We start from the raw sequence: 14,952 nt of genomic DNA on the forward strand, positions 1-14,952 counted from the left end.
CAGCCGTTTGTTCATTCAGCCATTTATTCATTCATTCATGAATCCACCAAGCATCCGTTCATATCCATTCGTCCATCCATTCACCCACCAGTCAGACCAATCATTCATATTCATCCAGCCATCCATCAAGTCATTCATCACCCCGCATCCATCCGTCCATTATTCACACATTAGTTTGAATCTCAGCAAGATGTTGACACACAGCGTGATGATAAATGAATAGGTCACTATGTACCAGTGTTAAGTGGAACTTTTGATTGTGTGATGTTTAAAGAATGTTACCATGGTCCGTATACCAGGTTTCACGTGGAACCAAGAGTTGAGTGGCACAATATGTATATGCCTAATGTTAATCATTTGATCATCAGATCAGCATAGTATCTGTGAAATCTATTTGATTCGTTCAATCTGTATTGATGTAGGCCTATTCATTATTTTGTACTGCGCTTCATAAGTATCTTGGTCTCAATACTAGTAATGTGGTCATCTTTATGAGTTACAGGTAAGCACATTGTAACTCATACACATTTTTTCAAAATTCGAAAGATAAAACAGCAATTTGAAAAGTCAATCATTGTTAAGCAGTGAATGTGACTCAATTAATTTTTATATTGACTATGTGATATTGCCAATATCCAAATGTTGATACTTTACCAATACCATATTGGAAAAAGTATATACATCCTAGTCCTGCATAAACTCCACTCTCCAACTCTCTATTGAGATTAATTGCCAAGTAATTCACAATTAAAATAATGAGTAATTTGTTGTGCTGTTGCAGAATATAGAGTATTGATATGACAACTGTTGCGTTAAGTGTTAAAAAAAAAAAAAAAACTAATAAAACACGCTCAACATTAATCTAAGACCTGATGAAGTGTTAAGGAATTCCTTAAACAAGGCCCCTCTGTCTTTAGTAAGAGAAGCTTTCCACTTGCCTTGGGAGAAGACGGTTCGGGAGGCTAAGGAGATGAGGATTGGCAGGAGAGTCCACATGCTCACTCTGGACCCGACTACGCACTGAGCCAGGTGGGGGTCCAACACACCTTTTAAGCTGGGGTTGCACACTCCATAGAGAGTTGTGATAGGACGGACTTATTTCATTTCCTGCAGTTACCGATCAAGGAGATGACGACAAACTAACAGCTTAATAACAACTGGATAACAACTAATAATTTAATTGTTTTTACCAATATTTTTTATTTGAATAGTTTTTCTAGTTAAATTACAACTGAATAGTTCAATCAAATTAATTAACAATCAACACGATACAATTTAAAATATAACATATATAATAATCTATGAATAAAAAACATGCGATGTAAGTGTTTTATTAACTGAACCTGAACACCTCAATCTCCCAAACAGAATTGTCAAAAATAAAATGAGAATTCTGTCATTTTATTAAACGATTAAAAAAAAGAAATAAACAAATTGAAGAAACTGAAAAGCAGCTGAAAAAAGAAAAAAAGCAACTGAAAAAACTAAAAGCAGGTGCTGTAGCACCGTGTGTGACCAGAAAGCAGATCAGCTACTCGATACCTGTGGTTACAGGCCGGATGTGAAGCTTTGAGAAGCTCAGAACACTTCGACCGATCTCAACGTGAACCTCTAATGAAAATCTGACATGTATTTGTTTATCCTGCTGTAAACCACCCAAAGTAAATGGTAGGCTAAATGGACTGCGTTTATAGAACGCTTTACAATATCGCCTGACATTCACCCATTCATGCACACATTCACACACCGACGGCGGAGTCAACCCAGCCAGCTCTTCGGAAGCAGTTAGGGTTAGGTGCCTTGCTCAGGGACACCTCGGCACTCCGGGGATCGGAGTGTCGAGCCGGGGAGCGGAGTGTCGAGCCAGGGATCGGACTAGCGACCTTGCGGTTACCAGCCAACCCGCTTTAACTCCTGAGCTACTGCTGCCCCAAAGTACTATTTGTTCTGAAGTCGACACTGTCAATAACCACATTTCTACTGTATTGTCATTAATGGGCGTGTTGGGGTTTAGTGGCTCTCTTGAAGGCCTTCAAGGAGACGGCAGCAGTTGGGGTTTCGAACCCAGAACCTTCCGGCTGGGAGTCGGGCGCCCTGAACACCTCTAGACGATCCTGCCTATGCTCCACGCTGGTGCTGGTGATACATGAAGAGAGTCAACATTTCTTACACATTGAACCGTTGCTAGCCACGAGTTATCTGTGTTCACATGCCTTGTGTGTCCTGAGAGCGGCACGTACTAAGCTAATATTTATCTCCGAAGGGATCAGAGATTAAACCTCTCAGAAAAACTGCTGCCGTCGTCTGCTTGTGAGAGGCAGACGCCACACGCCGCAAACCGCCATCCTCCATCCAAACAGGAAGCAACCGTCTCCAGGAAACGATGGCAATCTCTGAAGTAGAAGCTCTAGAAAATGAAGTACCCTAGCACACAGTACTGTGCACTTCCCATGTATTATATACATCCATCCCAGAAAAACATTTAAAAACAATGCTTTTAAAAATAAACAAAAATAAACAAACACCTACACCTTGCCCTACGTTTTCTCCTTTTTTAATTGTTCGTCTTGCTCTTCTGTTATATCGATCAACGTAGACTAATTATTTGTTCATGCATTCCAATTTTATTGTGGTGCACTCGCTTCCTCAAAAGGCCGCATGCACCCTCGACTTCACCTCGAAATCCACCAGGAAAATAATCAAGACCAGACCACTCTGCTTGGACAACAGAGCATAAATCAGATGTGTAATTAAAAAAATTATAAAATACAAGTTGTGACCCAATAAGAGAGAAAAACAAGAGGGAGAGCAGGTGGCTAAAGGTAGGACACATTTATTCCCAAACTGGGTTTCAACAGGATTGATAAGAGACAAAAAAAAAAAAAAAACAGTCGCAGCTGCGGAGCATAGACACGACACAGCGAGGTTAGGAACGCAATGTTAAATCCAATCAAATCATGGGCTTCAAACGGACAACAACACTCATGATTATGGTTTTACCCCCCCCCCCCCCCCCAACACACGACCCAATGTGTGTAACAACACACAACCCTACTAACCTACATTTTATAAACGCGTTTATCTCCCACGAGTTGAGTGGTTTTGCCGGCTGGTCCGTCTTCGGGGAGGCCTGTGGATTCATGGGGGGACGTTTGCGTTATTTAAAATGCATTGATGCTAAGAACCACAACCTTCGGTGGAAAGTTCCTTCCTGTCCCTTTATGACGCATCCATATTTAAAAGAAAACATAACAACTCTGGTCAATACGATAATTATCACGTCATTGAGAGGATTATAAACATATTTTATCACTACTATGAATATTACTCCTATGATTATAATGTGTCCCGTCGGATGGAAGATTTGATTGCAACCAATTGCATGCACTTAAGCATGAATAACCCCCCCCCCCCCCATCAGGATGGCATCAGTGCTGCTCTCTCAGTGATGACCAAGCTGTTGTTTGGCATGGGCAGGCTTTTCCACCAGGCCTGACCCTGGTAATGAACCCTGGCCCATCCAGCCTCGGGTGGCCCCCAGTGTTTGATACACACAGAGGAGGAGGCACGGCCCACCCAGCAACCTTGACGCTGAGATAAAACGTACCCGATAACACGGTGTTTACCAGAGGTACGCACACAAGCTGGTCGGAGAGCAGCCTCTCTCCAAGACGTTTCGGTTCAGGCGGTGGTGCGCTGGGTACGATTCGAGAGTGGTTAAAGAGAGGAATCAGGAAGGAGCAAGAGAGAGACAGATTTTGAAACTCAACAATCCAACGATGGGTTCCTCGACCCAATCACAGAAGAGAACAACGAAATCGGCTGGGACAGAGGCAGGCACTTTAGCAGATATTCTCACAGCATATTTCACTCCTTGGTACCTGGTAGAGGGCTATGATATTTTGTATAAAACTACATTCAAATCTCTTTAATCTTACCTACAGCACATTGAATGAAGGTATACTATGAGGGCATTCATTACCAACTTGTATTTGTAAATGATCATGGCTTTGTGTGATACTTATCATCAGTGGATGAACTGGATATAACTGGTTCACCATTTGCAGGGTCCAGGACTGGGATAGAACCCTTATTGGTAGTACTAATCGTTTGTTTTATAGTGAGTGCATGAATTTGCAGTTAATTTCCCTCAAGGTTCGCTCTGCGTGCCCAAGTTGTTGAGTAAAAGGTTAGGAACAAAAGTGTTAACCTCTTTAATCTATCTCTGTCTTACTGTCTTTCTGTCTCTCTCACTCTCACTCTCTCTGTCTCTGTCTCTGTCTCTCTCCCTCTCTCTCATTCTCTCTCTCTGTCTGTCTCACGCTCTCTGTCTCTCTGTCTGTCTCTCTCTCTCTCTCTCTCTCTCTCTCTCTCTCTCTCTCTCTCTCTCTCTCTCTCTCTCTCTCACTCTGTCTCTCTCACTGTCACTGTCAGTCTCTCTCTGTCTCTCTGTGTGTCTTCTCTCTCACCGTCATTCTCTCTCTGTCTCTCTTTCTGTCTCTCACTCTCTCTCTCTCAATGTCAATGTCTCTCCCTCTCCCTCACCAGCTCTCTCTCTCTCTCTCTCTGTCTGTCTTCCTCTATCTCCCACACACCCAAGGTAAAGGGAGAGTACAGGAGTTTATCTGCACTATCTGAAAGAATGACGCAGGCAGCTGCAAAAAAAAAAAAAGCAGATGCATCTTATCTTTAATTCCCCTCCCAGCAACTGCAAAAGACTTATTTATCCGGCCCACGTAAAAAAATGTATCAATTGTACTGTGGTTGGTCTGGTGGCCCACACACACACATCAGGTGTGAGCACTACAGTGGTTACATGTGGTAGGGATAACGTTTTTCCAAAGGGTACAGTTTCGGAAGGTCACAAGGTCTCCTCCACCAACACGAAGCAGCGTTGTGCAGTTAGCTACGGCTGGCTAGCGCCCAGCGTGCTATCTTGAGCAACCTTTGCAGTTGTATTGCTAGCATACCCACCATCCGTGAAAGAATGACCCTGGTGGGCTGAAAGCAGAGTGCACCCCTGGGATGTGAAGTCCAAGCGGTCACTCCGTCACCCCCTGGTTTCAAGGAAGCGTTTTGCCTTTTACATTGAAAGTTGACATGAAAGTTAGGTTTGTACTGTTCCTATCATGTGTTCTGATATCTGACACTGGTATGGCTCAGAGTAATTGAAGTAGATCACAATTTTGAAAATATGGCAAAAGCAAAGGAAAAGTAACTGGTACAAGACTGTGTACCTTATCACATCAAACAAACACAAACCCCTGTTCACAGGGAGAAATCTAAACTCTACCCTAGCTTTCGGTTGATTTACACGGTCGAATCTGGACGTTTGTTGAAGTAAAATAGCTAGGATGCAGTGTTTTGAACCAGAATGTAATCAGACCCCTCTGCTTTCCACATCTGTTTGACTTCTGTGTCGCTTACCCATCACTTTCCCATGTCGCTGTTACCACGATAAGCAACGGTTGGCTGTTGTGAATCTGCAAAAGTCGATTGTTGTGCTCTATTGGGATTGGTCGAGAATGAAGGAGGCTCAAAGTGTAGTCGATAACATGGCAACGAGTAAACGTAAGTGCATATTCTCCGAAATGAAGGACGCTTTCAAATGGGACTTTACATGGGAGGAATCCCAGTGCCTACACCTCGAAGACTCCTTTATCTATGTGGGGATAATGTCCCTTTAATATCTGTAAATACTTTAATAACAGTGCAATGTGTCTGTCTTGGTTTTCACGGTTAAGGGTGTCAGGTGAGAAAGTGATCCTAGAAAAAGAAAACATTCATCCTTTTGCGTTATGACCCTAATATTTCCAGCCAGCCGAAAGCACGCTCAGAAAAGCTCTGAGCACACCTGAATTGCTTTTCTTTTTCGTTAGGCTCACCGTTCAGGGTGTTCTAGGGGCCTGTACGATATAGGCTTTGACACACCTCCAACTGGATCCTGGCCCATTTTGGGGTCAGGACTCCAGACCCATAGTTTAAGAAATGCAGTGTAAAGCAATGTGGAGTACCTAGGGCTAGGCCAACCAAAACAAGATGAGCATCCCTCCACTCCCATCCGCAGGAGTGAAGGGGTCGTTGCCCTGGAGCTCAGAGTGATCCAGACAGCCCATGACTGGATCCACAAGCATGTGGGGAATTCTGTAAATATATCTCTGCCTTATTATTATTTTTTTCACTGGGCTTGACATTTGTGGTGGAATGTCAACTAAGTTTACAGAACTAGAATGCTATCTCGCCTATCTCAGCCCGAAGGACAGACGCAGATGCATTTTGTTCTGAAAAATAGAATATTTTACAGATTTATGTGGATGCAATATTTTGGTTTCTTCTTTGTGCTGGAAATATAGTGCACCCAAGGAAATGTTGTTTAGAAAAAGTTTTTAAGTAGTAATAAATAGTTACAAAACATTCTCATCCTTTACAATACATATATCACATCGAAACATTCAAGGGCAACAGTGTAGCTATAAAAATAATCCAGTACTTTGTGAATAAGATAAACCCTATAAAAAACGATATTAAATATTAACACAACAGTAAAAAAAAACATTAACATTTTGGGATAATACTGCAAACAATTTCAAGCATCACTTTGATATAACATTTTACGCTATAAAGAAAATGGAAAAATGGAAACATAAAAATAATACTGAAAGTATCGAAACAATCTGGATTCCATGTACTTTGACTATAGTATCTGAACCTGACATGATATAGATAGCATGCGTGCCTGAGAAGAAGTGCAGTGATAGATATGGATACAGGCCTAGAGACACAGACCAAATCAATACATATTTTGGAGTTTCATATTTCCACCGAGCAGGGGGAATCCCTGCCCGGTGGAAATATTAATTTATTAAAGTGCATTTAGAAAACAATGTTGCAGGCTCAGTCAAAATAAAATCTCCCTTCCCTCCCAAATATCACAGCGGTCACGAGAGTTTGGACTGCTGGGAGCCTGAGGCAAACTTGCTGGCAGGCTGTTGCCTGGCTGCTCCTTTGCGGGAGGTGGACGATACCTTCCTCCGCCTGGGGGAGCTGTGTGTTTTCCTCCGGGCGTTGGACCTCCTCTGGCTGTCGGGCGCTCCCAGGTGCTCCAGGAGCCTCTTCTGGAAGACGGCCTCGAACTGCAGCGCCTGGACAGCACAGCAAAGGAAAACGGGAACGACGTTGAATGTCGCGAGATGAGGATTTTTTGTGGCAATGCTTTTGGAAGAATAACGTTGGTTCCCTTGTTTGATAGTCAAGCATATTAAATAAATCAAGATAAAACAAAATATTGAGTGATATGCTACGTGGTTATACTAGATAAGATAGCACTTTATTAATCCCAGACGGGAATCCATCTTTTGAGAACATTGAGATATATAGCTATATCTTTTCGTCCACATTTCTATCAAACAAAAGTTTTTTATTCATATCTATAACTACATTTGATATAATTATATCTATAACCAAACAATATTATCAGGCACCCATGCATATCCATATCATTGTACGTACAGATACCATAGCAAAAGTACATGATGTCACAGCAAAAACGTCGTTAACATTATCGGCCTAACATTTTATTTGCACGATAAAACGCCTGTTTTGACCACGGGCGCTGGTGAGGGGTTGTCAGACCGGACGTACCACTGTGGCTGTGGAGGTGGGGGTGGAGGTGGCGGTAGACGTGGTGGCGGAGCTGTGGATGGAGCTGGGGATGGAGGTGGTGGAGGAGGTGGAGGTGGTGGTGGTGGTGGTGGAGGTGGTGGTGGTGGTGGTGGTGGTGGTGGTGGGAGGCTCGGGCTTCTTGGACTTGGCACAGTACATTTCCAGGTGACGGAGGTCACAGCCCGCAGAGTGACAGCACTGCTCCACGATGCCCTTGCCCCGGGGCCGTGAGCCATACCCAGACCAGCTGCCTCTTCCTGGGGAGGGAACCGGAGCACACTGGTTAAACCCCCCAGCCCATGTATGCAACAAAATATTGAACATTGTCACCAAGATATGTTGATTTGTGTTAACACACAAAAGGTGCCCGGCTATAAAACTATGAAAACATTGGGAGCACTTTACAATAAGTTGATATTAGTTCACCATTAGGCTACTTAACATTAGTTCATGCAGTCATAAGCATTGCTCGATAGCATCGTGATGGGGATTAGTGTTAGAGTTATTGGGTTAGGGTCAACACGAACCCTAACCCTAATCAATAATGTTTAAATGAATGCATTGGTTAAAATGAACTGCATTACCTTTGTTAACGTGAATAACATTAGTCAATAAATACTTGACCATTAATTAACTGTCAATGAACTGTTTGTTGATTGTTAGTGAAGGCTTATTACTGCAATAACGAATGAATGGTTCATTAATGTAGCCTTATCTTGTTATCGAAACATGGGCCTTCTGTGTTTGGTGTACACAGAGGCAGATGTGCTGGGGCGAGGAACTCACCTCCCTTGGCAGGCAGGGGAGATTATCGCCAGATGCCTGACCTTTCGTCAGATATTTCATTAAACCTTCAACAGTGGCACTTTGAAATCGAAAGGTTGGCATACAATGTCCATCCAACAAAATAGGCCACTCTTTTTGACTACTGTATTGTAATGTATAAGTGTTGAGCATTGCAAGTATTATATATTATAAAGTATCATGTATTATTAGTGTTATAGGGTTAGTATCTTTGAGCAGCGCCATAAGCAGAAATCGGCACTTTAATGAACCATATAAACTTTTGTGTTGATGTAAAGCTTCCGCACACAGAGACACGCACGCACGCGCGCACGCACGCACGCACACACACACACACACACACACACACACACACACACACACACACACACACACACACACACACACACACACACACACACACACACACACACACACACACACACACACACACACACACTTGTGTCCCACCTAAATAGATCCCACGATCGCCGCACACAAATATGAGGTCGGCGAGCAGGTCACTGCCGCAGCGGAGCCGCGAGGCGTCTGACGGTTGCCATAGCGACAGACACACGACGGAGTAGAGGGCAATCAGCCTCCACATACACCCGACCTGGGGAGACATCACACACGCTGTCAACGCAACAATAACAACAACAACAACAACTGACACCATGACGATCATAGCAATAGCATTGAGCTTGGTAGTCTAGTGGTTAAGTTGTTTCAGTCCCAGCCGAAAGGTCCCGAGTTCGAATCCCTTGATGTCCCCGGCCTTTATTGAGGTACGCCTACCCTTGAGCCAGTGCCTACCTGCTCATTAAAACTGTAAGTCGCCTTGGAGACGCTCAATGAACGAAAACCTAGTAATAGTAACACTAATATTGCAATACAAATACTGCTCCCCTGCATAGTTTGTACAGCTACATGAATTGACTGTACTTGCTACATTCATGTCTTGAAGAAGGCCTGGTTGGTTTTTGGATAGGTCCACCTCCATCACAATACTATTGTTCAGGTCACATGGTAGAGCATTGAGTTATAGAGTTATAGAAGACGGATGAATGTTAGAGAAATTATGAACTCAAAAGGACCTTCGTGCTGTACCAATACAAAAAAAACAAAATCTATCCCTCGAAGGAGGCAGCACTGTGTGTTATTGACCTTGAGATAAACCCTGGCTTGCTCACACACTGTTCCCTGGAAAACGGATGGGAGCTTATTATTCTCACAGCAGAATGAATCGTTTGTTCATCACATTAATACATTTACTAGTTTGTTTTTAAGAACTGCTTAAACGTAACCATTCAAGCTGCAACAACAGAGTTGTTGTGAATTGTTTTTCACCCTGCACAGCTTGGCATCTCAGTTCTTGTCATGCCAAAATACCAAAAAAGGGTTTATTTTTCCATTATTCCATTGTATAAACCCTTATTTGATAGCAGGATCGATTAACAGATGATGCCTCTATGCTCTTTGAGTGCCACTCAAAGATGTACATTTACATTAACCCCTACACAGAACAATCCAAATACAATAGTAGGCTACACACGGTTTGGATCAGAGCAAGTTCATTAACATGAGTTAATTTACAATGAACAAAAGCATTTCAACATTCTACCTGGTGGTCCCAACCAAATCAACAGACTGACCAAGTGGCCAAACCCCTTACCTTTCAATTGTTCTAAAGAAAAAACATCCATTATCAAAATTAGGAAACAATAGGGTGCCAATCAGACCAAGAAGTGACCCAAACCTGCCCCAAGCCAAGAAGCACACAAGAGTCCGTTGTGAATGTGCCTTACCTTCTGTGTGTGTCCAGACAGAGTAAAGGAGTGTTGTGTGTGTCCAGAGGGCATGCTGGTAATGTTGTCTGGTTGGACGTTTTCTCCTGTCTGTCCACAGAAGTGGACCGGTATCCAAACTTTTCTTTTTATACTCTGTGAAGAGAAAGAGGGCAGGAGCTAGAGAGAGCCAGATTCCTACGCAGTGGGGGCAGTTCAGTTCTGCACTCACATAGGATACGCACTCTTCATGCAACGTGTGTGTGTGTGTGTGTGTGTGTGTGTGTGTGTGTGTGTGTGTGTGTGTGTGTGTGTGTGTGTGTGTGTGTGTGTGTGTGTGTGTGTGCGTGTGTGTGTGTGTGTGTCTCTCTCTCTCTCTCTCTCTCTCTCTCTCTCTCTCTCTCTCTCTCTCTCTCTCTCTCGCTCGCTCTCTCTCTCTCTCTCTCTCTCTCTCTCTCTCTCCCTCTCTCAATTTTACGTGAATTATAAAAAAAATCATGGAGGACAATATGAATATGGAGGACAATATGAAAATCTATAATTTGAAAGGTAACGTTACTGATTAATACTATGCCTGCAGTAAACACATAAACATGTCCAACTAGATGTCATTACTGTGTCACTGCTGGACTTACATATCGGTTTTGATTTAATTTTGCAAGGGGATACCAAATGTGTACTTTCTTTCTCGACACAAGTATACTTTTCATTGTATTAATTGAGAAGGATGATTGCATCAATCTAAACTGCTGCAGTCGGGCCAAAGGTTAAGAATGGGAGATAGCTTGAAAAAGATATGGCTAAAGATGGCTACAAACAAAACAAAACAACATAAAGTATCCCTGACAATGAAGTTTTACAGACTGCAGTAATAGGCACGAGTGGGAAGACCCCCTGGCATGGCCGAGACTGATTTGAAGCCCTTACTAAAGACTACAAACCTGACTCTAATGGATAGAACTGGTTCATTGTGCATACATCTCAAAATGATTGTGTTGGATGTTTCATATTTATCCCTGATATCAACCAGTGGACCACTACGGCTAAGATGAGTTGAAGGCAAGGATACATTTTGATCAAAGATAGGCAGAATAAGTCGAAATATGATAACAGGGTTGTTGCCCCAGATACTTCTTTATTCAGTGTTTAAAATGGCGTTCTATCTGATTTTGCTCTCACTCAACGTTATTTGTTTAATTTCAGCAATGAAGTTGATCTATAATCTTTATTTTTTTACATTAATTGAAAATCAACTCTTATACTACTGGTCTTTGGTTTATCACCCTATGTCTGTGTGTGTTTGTGTGTGTGTGTGTGTGTGTGTGTGTGTGTGTGTGTGTGTGTGTGTGTGTGTGTGTGTGTGTGTGTGTGTGTGTGTGTGTGTGTGTGTGTGTGTGTGTGTGTGTGTGTGCGTGTGTGTGTGTGTGTGTGTGTGTGTGTGTGTATGCATGTGAATGTGTGTGTGTGTGTGTGTGTGTGTGTGTGTGTGTGTGTGTGTGTGCGTGTGTGTGTGTGTGTGTGCGTGTGTGTTTATTTGCAGCATAGCAGAGCAGATAGTATGGTTTACACAAAATGGTCTTATTTATGGTTATCATTAGTGTCTGATTAGTGGTTTCTGTGGTTCTCGGCTCAAGATTGCATTTGACGGACCAATCCTCTTCCTGGGGACTGATAACCATTTCATGGTAAATGTCAAACTCTTACCCAAACATATATTGATAATACATTAAATACATAGCATGTGTCACAGCATTTATTTTTCAGCTAATTGCTCATTAGTCAGAGTAAGTTGTTATAACTATAAACTTTGATGTACTTCATTCCAACTGACATATCATTTGATGAACAGTATATGTCACATTTATTGGCAACAATCGTCTGCGTACTCCAATCAGCAACATAGTTTTTCTTCATTGACGACTTATGAGATAACTAGCATCCAGTACCATCCTTACCTCAATGACGTCATAGGCTGTTTCCTGAAAGCACGTGTGTTTCTTTAACTTCAAAGTATATAAAAGGATGTGTTAATATGTGTCTGAAGTGTTCGTGTAATTCCGATTTTTTTAACTTTCTCAAACGTGTATTGTTTACTTAGCTTCATTGTCTTCCTGGTAGTATCGTCTTAAAAAGTTTCAATAAAAAGTCAGACGCAAAATAACCCAAAATGTATAGCTATAATCTAAGAACATGTGATATGATATTTAGGTCAGGAACATCTCCTTGTCAGTTCTAGTTCACAATGTTAAGACTGAAAACTAGATTAAATTTCACTTAAATACAGATGCTGGACGTGCTGGTCCACGGATAAATTAAAGAAGATAGTAAGCATAAACTGTATGTATATATATGCATATACATACAGGGGTTATCATGGATTCAGATTTACATTTTGACAGTCACATCAAATCAGTTACAAAATCGGCCTATTATCACCTTAAAAATTTAGCAAGACTTAGAGGGCTCATGTCCACCGAAGACTTACAAAAACTTGTACATGCCTTTATCACTAGTAAGCTTGATTACTGCAATGGTCTCCTTACAGGTCTCCCAAAACAAACTCATTGAGGAAGCTTCAGCTTGTTCAGAATGCTGCTGCTAGAGTTCTAACAAAGACCAAAAGATTTGATCATATTACACCAATTCTGAAATCGTTACATTGGCTTCCTGTAAGTCAGAGAATTGATTTTAAAATCATGTTGCTTACCTATAAATCCCTACATGGTTTAGGCCCAAAATATTTAACTGATATGCTTCCACTACATCAGCCTTTTAGACCCCTAAGAAGCTCCGAGACCAATCTGTTAATTATCCCCAGAGTAAACACAATACATGGGAAAGCAGGATTTAGTTACTACGCAACAAATAGCTGGAATAAACTCCCAGAGGATTTAAGACTTGCCCCAACTCAGAGCACCTTTAAAACAAGACTGAAGACTTTTATGTTTGCTATAGCTTTCTGCTAAACAACTTTGCCTTTATTTTCTATTTTAGTACTAAAATGCCTTTTTAACTTTCTATTTTTGCATATGTTTTTCTTTTACTTGCCTATTATTTTATTTCATTGTATGACACTGTTTATATGTGAAGCACTTTGAGTCTGCCTTGTGTATGAAAAGTGCTATATAAATAAAGTTGCCTTGCCTTGCCTATATATATATATATATATATATATATATATATATATATATATATATATATATATATATATATATATATATATATATATATATTTATACATATACTTACAGTTTATGCTTACTATCTTCTTTAATTTATCCATGTGTATATTTATTAATATATAGATGTGTATATAAATGTAAATACATATATATGCACATTTATCTATTAATATATATATATATATATATATATATATATATATATATATACACATATATATGCATACAAATATATATATACATACATACATACATACATACATACATACATACATACATACATACATACATACATAAATACACACATACATACATAAATATATATATAAAAAAAAAATATATATATATATATTTATTTATTTATTTATTTATTTATTGAGCAATTTTCTTGTGGCTATTCTGTGATGTTTTTCAACTAACATGTCAATATATTTTTACCTGTTTTTAACGTGAAAGAAAATCATGTTCAATATTAACCCATAAGTGTGAAGCAGTTGATCATGTTGATTCCTGCAGGTTTTGGGGCTTAATCTTCATCGTTGAATGCATTTACTGTAAGTCGCTTTGCATTAAAGCACCTGCTAAATAAATGTAGTGTGATGTATTGTAATTTAGACCTAATGGTAGGCTGGTAAGGGAGTGTCGTTAGTACCGCATATATCCAGCAGGTGGTGCAAACAGCGCTAGAAGGACACTTGTAGCGACTCATTCAACCAACCAAGCCATGTCTTCTATCTAAAGATAAACCTTTTTGATTGATTCCTATAAGCGTGCCAAATAAATGGCAGTTGATTAGTTGCAGATACAACCAACTAGATCAATAAGCTCGCATTTTAATGGAACAATTCATTATTAATTATTCAGGCTACATTTAGAAATCAACCATTCCAAAATAGGATTCTGGCTAATTTGCATATGATTTAAGCTATAGCTTTTATCTAAGATCGGCGTACATTTGAACATCAACAGACTAATATAATGAATTACATATTACTTGAATGGGTTTGGTATCACTATCCATCTGCACAAATGTCCAGTTAATAAATAACCAAGTAGACACAATAACACAAATTATTTTGTACTTTGCCCCTTGATTTCGTTTCCTGCAAAAAAGGCTCAAAGATAGGATTACAAACATTTCCTACTGAGTGAAATTAGACTTTGCCGGGAGATATCATAGGGATATCATTGGCTGGATAATAATAATGTAGCCATCCATGTACAACCGGCTTTATAGTGAATGTTTAAAAAAAGGGTTAGGGTTAGGGTTACACAACGCCTAACACAAAGAACAACCACAATACAACACTATGACCAGAGATTTAATGACTAGTCTGAATTTATTATTCCTAAATAATTCACATACGGGCGAGAAAAAAATAAAGGACAATACTAGCCTGCTAGAAATATCACTTGGTAGATAGGCCTGCTATAATACAATTTAAATAATTATTTTAAATGTTTACAATGTATAGAAGAGTCTTTGCTACTCATAATCGAGCCCTTTTGATTAGATCAATGGATCGTATTTAATCAGA

At 40.5% G+C, this 14,952-nt stretch overlaps 1 protein-coding gene across 1 annotated transcript; it reads right to left on the reverse strand.

Moving 5' to 3' along the window:
• Window positions 1-6,370: 6,370 nt before the first annotated feature.
• LOC132462876 (insulin-like growth factor I, juvenile form) lies at window positions 6,371-10,428 on the reverse strand. The gene is made up of 4 exons (XM_060058655.1): window positions 10,254-10,428; window positions 8,917-9,061; window positions 7,642-7,919; window positions 6,371-7,142 (listed from the first exon to the last, which is right to left on the reverse strand). The coding sequence occupies exons 1-4, from the start codon at window positions 10,305-10,307 to the stop codon at window positions 6,939-6,941; spliced, it is 681 nt and encodes a 226-aa protein (XP_059914638.1). The 5' UTR covers window positions 10,308-10,428; the 3' UTR covers window positions 6,371-6,938.
• Between the last annotated feature and the right edge of the window lie 4,524 nt (window positions 10,429-14,952).

Source organism: Gadus macrocephalus, chromosome 1, assembly GCF_031168955.1.
Source record: "Gadus macrocephalus chromosome 1, ASM3116895v1".
NCBI lineage: Eukaryota > Metazoa > Chordata > Actinopteri > Gadiformes > Gadidae > Gadus > Gadus macrocephalus.

What these genes read in the sequence shown, in the direction of transcription:
- LOC132462876 (XM_060058655.1), bottom strand. Translation starts at nt 10,307, where the DNA reads ATGCCCTCTGGACACACACAACACTCCTTTACTCTGTCTGGACACACA. An exon ending in TGTCTGGACACACACAGAAG is followed by an intron (nt 9,062 to 10,253) that starts GTAAGGCACATT and finishes ATGTCTCCCCAG; the next exon opens with GTCGGGTGTATGTGGAGGCT. An exon ending in CGATCGTGGGATCTATTTAG is followed by an intron (nt 7,920 to 8,916) that starts GTGGGACACAAG and finishes TTCCCTCCCCAG; the next exon opens with GAAGAGGCAGCTGGTCTGGG.